General features: G+C 29.6%; 1 protein-coding gene across 1 annotated transcript in view; it reads right to left on the reverse strand.

Annotated features, from left to right (window-relative positions):
- Positions 1–251: 251 nt before the first annotated feature.
- The window catches only part of LOC106466328 (rho GTPase-activating protein 27-like), a 47,593-nt gene continuing 39,091 nt past the window's right edge, over positions 252–8,753 (reverse strand). Inside the window, exons 15-16 of the mRNA XM_013926604.2 lie at positions 6,895–7,000; positions 252–4,185 (exon numbers count right to left, since the gene is read on the reverse strand). Coding sequence (XP_013782058.1) covers positions 4,014–4,185; positions 6,895–7,000 — 278 coding nt within the window. The 3' untranslated portion in view covers positions 252–4,013. The remainder of the gene's footprint in view (positions 4,186–6,894; positions 7,001–8,753) is intronic.

The following is an 8,753-nucleotide window of genomic DNA, read 5'->3' on the forward strand; positions in this document are numbered from 1 at the left end:
ATAGTTCATTATTGGCAAAAATAAAAATATATTAAAACAAAACAAACAATAAATATATAAACTAATGGTCACTAAAATTTCATTTAGTAATGTTCAGGATCGCCAAACCATAAAACCCAATAAAATAACTTTTTATTATTTTGAGAAAACTGTGTAGGTTGCATCATCTTGTATGAGTATGTAAGCCTAAATATATTTCTGAATTTTAATACAGGTATTATTAGTCACACAAACAAGAATTTTTTATTTAATATTTTATTTTATCAACATCAATAATTAGCAAATGGTAAATAAACTGTCTTTATCTTTGAAAAACAAACAAACATACTTCGACATCAAAATGCATTTCTGTATTTTGATTATTACAATAACGTGACTTAAGACAAAATTTAGAAAAATATCTTCATTTATAACACACATATTTAATTACAAATTAGAAACAAAAATAAATCCAAGGTACTGTACTTTTCATGCTACAATATTCTTGGGTATGAAACAAAAAAAAATGTGCTAGCTAAAACACAACTTTTTTTTCAACAAATATTTTTATAAACAATTCAGATACCATAGTTGCTGACCTTCAATAAGTACTGAACGGTGTGAAACAGCTAAAACATCTTCACAACGAAAAAAAAAAAAGTTTTGCTTCATAGCAATATTCAAAATAAACAACCTTCATCAGGTCTCACATCAAAATATTTTTTAAGTTTGGAAACTGTTTCTCCTGATGAATAACACACACCTAGAATATCCAACAACAAAACTATTTAAACTTCTATTGTACAAGTAAATATCTTTGGTTTGAAGAAGTTAATGTTATTTCTTGCACTGGAAGCTTGTCTTTCAAAAACCAAAGTGAAAGAACTAATTACAGTTTTTATCAGAAGTCTTTGGCTTAAACTATCTAAAGTAATAAGTTCTTCTTACGAACCTAAAGCTAAAAGAACTTCATCTAATAATACTGTAGTACACTTTCAACCTTGAGATCTTCAACTACTTTAATTCTGTACTATGTCTTCTAGGAATGAATAATTTATCTTAAAATTCTCTAGTAATTTTAATGAATGCATATGGTTTACATTTTGTTACATGATAGTCCGATACTTAATACCTTTTGCCATGTTTATCTTTAAAATGTTTTTTTGTACAGCTTCTAACCTTTTATTTACATTATCATTCTAATTACAGCAACATATAATGACCCTAGTAGGTTAAACGCAGGTTTTGAAACATGGATATTTCCGAACCCATAATAACATACGTGCAAACATTATATAGCTTAACGTTCAAAACTGTTCCAGTAATACCAGGTAGTGAACTTGAGCTGTTACTTCATACTTACTAATCTTTCAGCATCTATTTAATACACAATTTTTACAGCTTACTGTATGGAATAATGGTTTCTGAAAAACAATTATTCACATCGCAGGGTTACGTGACACATTTACAAAACATGGTACTTCCAAATAAACATATTGTTACTGCAGTAAAAAGTTAAAACTTTAATGTGGATCATGGTTCAAAAGTTTTAGTGAAACAACAGTAACACAAATCATCAAAGTTAATCACTGAAGTAAAGGCTAACTATCAAGTTAATCATTTACATAAATAAAAAATACAAGATATCTTTTTGTAAATTTCTTTATGGCCAATTAGCCTAACAACTAATTATATGATGGTAGGATCAACTTTGAAATATATTCAATCAGTACGAGCACAATAAATTTAAATATTTCATTTATTTATTTGTAAAAAAAACTTAAATCACTTTATTGGCCTCATTCTAACACCAAGTATACAATTGTTTGGTACAGCTGCTGGACTAGCTGCACATGACAGAAGTAGAAAAAAAATAATACATAGTATTAGTAAGAATAATTTATTTATTTTTCTGGGAAGTGCTTCATAATGCCAAGTATAAAGAGATGTGTCAAGTACTTGCAAAACAATAAATATTTATCCTTTTAGAAACTGAATGCATACAAAACTTTGATGAACAACTTGTATATTTAACTTCCATTGTCCTGAAGATACAACATAAATCTCATTTTTTACACGAAAGATAAAGCCAAAAGTATTAGTATCTTTGCATTTACTGTGAATTAACTATTTTAATACTTAATTATTTGACCAAAAATCGACTGCTTCTCAAAATATTGGCACTGTTACTTATTTGCTGAAATGTTACGTGCTTTTTTTAGGAAATGTTTACTTCTTATTGATAAAATCTAAGCCTCAACCAAAACAATCATTTTCTTTTTTATATCTTATGACTTCTATAAAACTAAAAATTCATTTACCAAGCCTCCCAGTGGGCCATTACAAAAATAAATATTTTTTAAAATGTTAATATATATTTATATTTGGCTAATAATAAATGTGAATTTCTATACCTATCTGTAAAATTTCCCATGGAGAAATCCATCACTCTGTGTGTGATGACAAAGATTTTACCATGTCAGTTCTGATAAAGAAGTCTGAATTATCCAACCACATCAAGAATGCAACAAAATCATTATATTTCCACAGATCTGTATTGGATAATTATGGTAATATCACAACTACAGTTTTGATAATTGTATTTCTGGTTAAAATGTAGGGTTACTTTCAAAGTTACAGGTTTTTTAGGCCTATATTAAGCAAAAATAAATGATAGGAACAAAATACAGGTTTTTTACAGATTTCACCGGGAGGCTAGATTTATGTTAAATTTTCACAAATGTTTTTCATCCAAACCAAAAGGCTATTAACAGCAAAAGAAATGTTCTTTTCAACTGCAAGTTTTAAGAATACTGCTATTAAATGTTCCAATTAATCTACACCTGTAAAGTACTTGGCATTTTGCAAATATTTCAGTTATGTAAATTGTACCTTGAATATTTTAAGTGGATTATTTTGGATTTATTTACTTTTGCCACCACTAGATAACTAGTATTCAACATACAGACTAACGAACACATGTAAACCAAAAAATATTGTTTTTAAAATCAGCTTCTCTTATAAACTTTAGGAAAATCAAACACTTAATTTTTCTTTACTTTTTTTGCTTAAAAAAAAGGAACTTTTTGCTAAACTACTTATCAATTTTTTTCAATTTATAGTAGCTGTGTATATGTTTGAAAATACTGTTTTTATTTGACTCTGAATAATCTATACATTTTTAATACATATATATATATATATTTTATAAAAATTGTTAAACAGTGTTATGTACAATTTTTCTAAACCGAAACTAAACAACTTTATAAAGGCACTAAATCATGGACTTATTACTGGAATCACTCAGTTAATTATATATTAAAGATTCATTAAAATACAAGGTTTTTTAATTTGGTTATTTTAAACTAAGGATTTACATAAAAACAAATATACAGCAAAATGGAATGTTTTCAAACTCTCACTTTTTTACTCCTTAATCACAAACTGGAATGGTGTAATATTATTATATAAAAATAATGCTAGAATTATCAAATACCAATTTTTGTATAATGTTTTCCACGAAATACTGAAAATTACTATTTCAAACTTACAAAGGCACAAGATAATTTAATAGTTTGTATTAAGTTCTCTTAGTGGACTGATAGCATTGGTAGAAAACATGCAAGACCTACATGGTTGAACTAAAATATTTTCATGAATATATATACACATTTCACATGTGTCACTCAAACTGGTGTAATCATTCAAACCATCTTCACAAATAACAAAGCCAAACTGGTGTAATCATTCAAACCATCTTCACAAATAACAAAGCCAAACTGGTGTAATCATTCAAACCATCTTCACAAATAACAAAGCCAAACATGCAATATTAGCTGCATATATCACTGTTTCCACCACAGTTATCAAAACCAGTCATCATTCAGCTTGAAAAGCAAATATTTACATACCACAAGCATAATACTGTTGCAACAGTTAAATCTGTTGCACAAACATCGAGCTAAAGGCTTGGTTACACCTGCATAACATGGAAGTATGAGCAACTAACTAGCCAACATGAATTGAAAATAAAACTATCCAAACACTTCATCGAACTCCAAGAGTAGAAACTCAATCACTAAATTCTGTTGCATGAAGTCTAGAGCAATGTTGGAAGACTCCTTCTCAGACCACATCAATGTTGGTCCAAATACTATGGCTAAGTTCTGTACATGCATTCTGTTCTGTTCACTAGCTTTAGTGGTCCTAGCCAGAAAAGAAGAAATTGAACCAATTATACCTGTGAAATAGAAAATTTTACACCAACAGGTGTCCTTTACAATCATTTAGCTACAGAAATTAATAATTTTTAGACACTTCTACATGAGATTATATTAAAACTAGATCTGTCATTTATTATATTAACTCATATATGAGATTACTCATGTAGCCAACAGTTCTATGATGTTTGTCTACACATACATTTCATTAGGCCTTGATACTAAATATGTTAAATTTAGAGATATAAGATGAGCCAGAATCCCTACATTAAAAGGGTGAGAACAAAAAAACATACATCTTTCTCAAACAGTAAAATATCCAAATTAAATTTGACTATGCCTAACAGAGTAAAATGCTCAACAGTAAGAATGGGAATGTGGTAGGTGACAGTTACTCAAGGTTTGGTTAACACAGGTGAATTATCAACTCAATCCTAACAAATGTGCCTTTAGGCTTAAAGGCCTAGTAAGCAGTGGTATTTTCACCACTAGATGACTGTAATGTGAAAACAAAACACACAGAAGTGGAGCAGTAGAAGGTCCCAAAATCTGAAGAGTCCATAGGTTCTTCTACAAAAGGAAAGTGCAACAGGTACTTCATAATAAACTCATTTAAAAAATAGATTTTTATCTTTAAAATATATACATAACAAATGGTTCTCTAGTATTTGGTAAACACTGAGAATCTACATAACCAGGAAATTACTAGAGGGAGCAGTGTTAAACATCATCTTTGTGGTTGATATGGCAAGAAATGGTGATTGAATGTGTAATCAAACAAAACACAATGGCACATCAAAGATATCTCTCTCTATTATCACATTTTAGATTTCCAAAAGGACTGCATAACCACTACAGAAGCAGTTTGAGCTTAGAGACTGACAAACAGCAATATGATAAAGACAACAGATGCAATATTAAAATGTGGAATGTCAGTCACATATGGGGATTTTTAACATCTTCCTACAGACATCTATCTACTGCCAATAAGTACATTACAAAACGTTAATACTGAAAAAACCTAAACTGTAACTCTTGACAAAGGTCATCACACAAGTCAGTGATAAGCCCACTAAAGAAACAGTTTTAACATATTAGGCAAAATTACAAGAGTAGAATCACATCAACTCTCTCACTATGAGCTCGGCCAAGTTTATGACCACAAACTGACCTTCTAATACTTTAGTGTATCTTAACAAAATTCCTCAAGCTTACACATGCATCAAAGAACACAGAATAATAACATGCAAAAAGCAGACAATGTCATATAAGTATCTCAAATTTTCTGACTTTCTAACTATGTGTTAAGAGCCAATAAAAATTCAGCTAAGCTCACTGATATGTATCTCATGGGAATAAAGTTTGAACTGGAAGCAAGTTAGACACTTCTCTGTACAAAAAACAATGTGATATAATATGCCATTTGATAGATTAAAACCTTGGCTTTCTATTGGTTATAAGTAACATATTATTAAACATCAAAGTGAACTATTGGCAATTTGTAAAAGAGAGGATGTGACAGGTGGGCATTGCAAGAGAGGTCTGATTTTCTAGTTTATGGCTATGTAACAAAATAAGGTTGAAGGCTATAATAATTATGCTTTACCTGAGTGATGACAACATTATAACTTACATTAAATTTCATACTTCTCAGAGGGGTGGTAAATAAGTGAAAGAGAGAATACCTAGAGAGCAAATGTCACAATAGGGGAAATTGGGGATTGTTTTTTTTAATATTGCCTTATAAAACTTATATAACATTAAAATTTGAATAAGTAGCTATGTTTTGGCACCATGTTTATTCATATACCATGATAACAAAGTATTTTTATTAAATTTTGAATGTAACTCACTAAAATCTTGTGACATGTGCAGAAAAAGATGTCCATAGAAAAAGTGTTAACTGGAAAAATGGCATGCAATGGAACTCACCTGCAATGACTCAGAAAGATTCTGTATCATTGAGACCGAGAAAAATAACAAGTTTGTGTAAGAGTGAGTCAACTGAACTGATAACAACAAGCCATATTGAGAAAAAATTCAATCATCATCTTCACAGACAATTCAATGTTTTTAGAGAAAAATAAAAAGACTCACTCCAAACAATGGGCAGAAAGAATCAACAAGATATAAGATAATAATGATGATCTGAAGCCAGGAGTAAATAAGACAAGAAGTTTTAAAAGAGGATACAATGAAGTGAAAATGGCCAAAAGAACAAAAGGAAGAAACATAAACTTTGTGAATCAAACAAAATTTTTCAAACAGGAAAATTTTGCACAGCAAACAGAAATGTGCAGTGCAAAATACCCAAACAAACCCATAAAAGCCCAAAATTCAAAAAGAGTGTGATCACTCAAGAACAGTTCAATAGCTTGTACTTACCAAAAAAACAAACTAATTATCAACAACAAAACAAAATATTTCTTGTAACCTGTAAATCCTTAAAAATATTTTACGAATAATAATAATATGCCATATTTTCAGGGTTTACAAAGCATTTGGGAAAAAAAACCTCTATACCATTTTTAATGATACATTTTGTTTAAAAAAAAACACCAAAAAACTGATGCATGTTAGCAAAAAGTAATCGAAATTCCAAAAGAATAAATTAAGACATTATATTTCCACAGTAAATTGTGTTAAAACAGATGAGATTTCTATAGAAAATTAACTTGTATGTGCTAAAACTTACTTGAGCAAGTGACTGAAGAGGAATTTTAGGGTTGAATAGTTTGGTCGAGGAAGAGAACGTACAAGCTTCTTGAAATGTTTCAGTTTCTCTTGTTTTGTATTTTGTTCTGCAACAAAGAGAGTAAAGAAACTAATGGAAGAACAATATTTACAACATTTAGCTAAAACCATCACTAGGTGAAAGGAGCTTGTTCAATTACAACTGTAACTAAAAACTGTTTAAATTTAGCTAAAACCATCACTAGGTGAAAGGAGCTTGTTCAATTACAACTGTAACTAAAAACTGTTTGAATTTAACTATAACCATCACTAGATGAAAGGAGCCTGTTCAATTACAACTGTAACTAAAAACTGTTTAAATTTAACTAAAACCATAACTAGATGAAAGGAGCCTGTTCAATTACAATAACTAAAAACTGTTTAAATTGTAAACAAACATTCCTGCTTATATAACTAATACACAATTCCATGTACTAATAATGCTGTGTTTATAGAACATATATGCAACTCTGTAGGTATTGACATAATGCCTTACTTATACAATATACACAGCCCAATAAACTAATAATGTCTTAATTATACAATTTTAACACCACTGTGTAGATATTTTACTCAATTATTAAAAACAACATATAAATAGTGCTCATGATATGGAACTGACACACAGCTACATGTAATAATAGTATCCTGGATATAACACTACCAAACAGCTACAAGTAATAACAGTATCCTGGATATAATACTACCACACAGCTACAAGTAATAATAGTATCTTGGATATAATAATACCACACAGCTACAGATAATAATACTATCCTGGATATAATAATACCACATAGCTACATGTAATAATATATTATAACCTGTAGCTATGTGTGAATGTTATATCCAGGATAGTATTATTACCTGTAGCTATGTGTGAATGTTATATCCAGGATACTATTATTACTTGTAGCTGTTTGGTATTATTATATCCAGGATACTATTATAACCTGTAGCTATGTGTGAATGTTATATCCAGGATAGTATTATTACCTGTAGCTATGTGTGAATGTTATATCCAGGATACTATTATTACTTGTAGCTGTTTGGTATTATTATATCCAGGATACCCTACCCTGGATATGGCATTCCCACACAGCTACAGATATTAATACTATTTTGAATACAGAACTACCATACAGTTATATTTAATAAACAATGTCCTGGATGTAAAATTTACACACAGTTATATGTAGAAACACTCTGATGTCAATAAACTGTATACTTGTGAAATACAACACACTAAGACTAAAAATAGACACACATTTCCATATTAAAGCACTCTCATGTTGACAACTTAACACATATTACATGGTACTGACGTATTCTAAAAACTTATGAGTGACAGTAAAGAAGAATATGCCATATGTCAATTAGACTATATCTGCCACATCCCATACCCTTGAGACCCTTTTTGTCCAAATCCAGGGCTCATTAAGTCAGCTAAGATATCTAGTAGTGGTCTAGGTACTATTTATATCATCAATTTTCATGTGAAGTATAACTATAGACTATTTTATTTATAAGTAAGATTTTAGGGTAAATATTAACCCTATCACCCCGGGTACCCTTTACTGTGCATGACACAAGATTTTAGTGTCTTACATTCGAAATTTTTTAAACTACTTTTTGTTTAAGTTATACTAATTAGAATAGCATAAAATTTTAGCTAATAATCCATAATTTAATAGTATACAAGTTTTAAGTTCTTAATTCTACAAGGCAATATTTCAAAAAATCTTGAATTTCCATTAGTGTGACTCACATGACACATTTTCTCTTAGCATGTCATCATCCCTATTTTATTCACCACCCCTC

Source organism: Limulus polyphemus, unplaced genomic scaffold (assembly GCF_000517525.1).
Source record: "Limulus polyphemus unplaced genomic scaffold, Limulus_polyphemus-2.1.2 Scaffold2224, whole genome shotgun sequence".
Taxonomy (NCBI): Eukaryota; Metazoa; Arthropoda; class Merostomata; order Xiphosura; family Limulidae; genus Limulus; species Limulus polyphemus.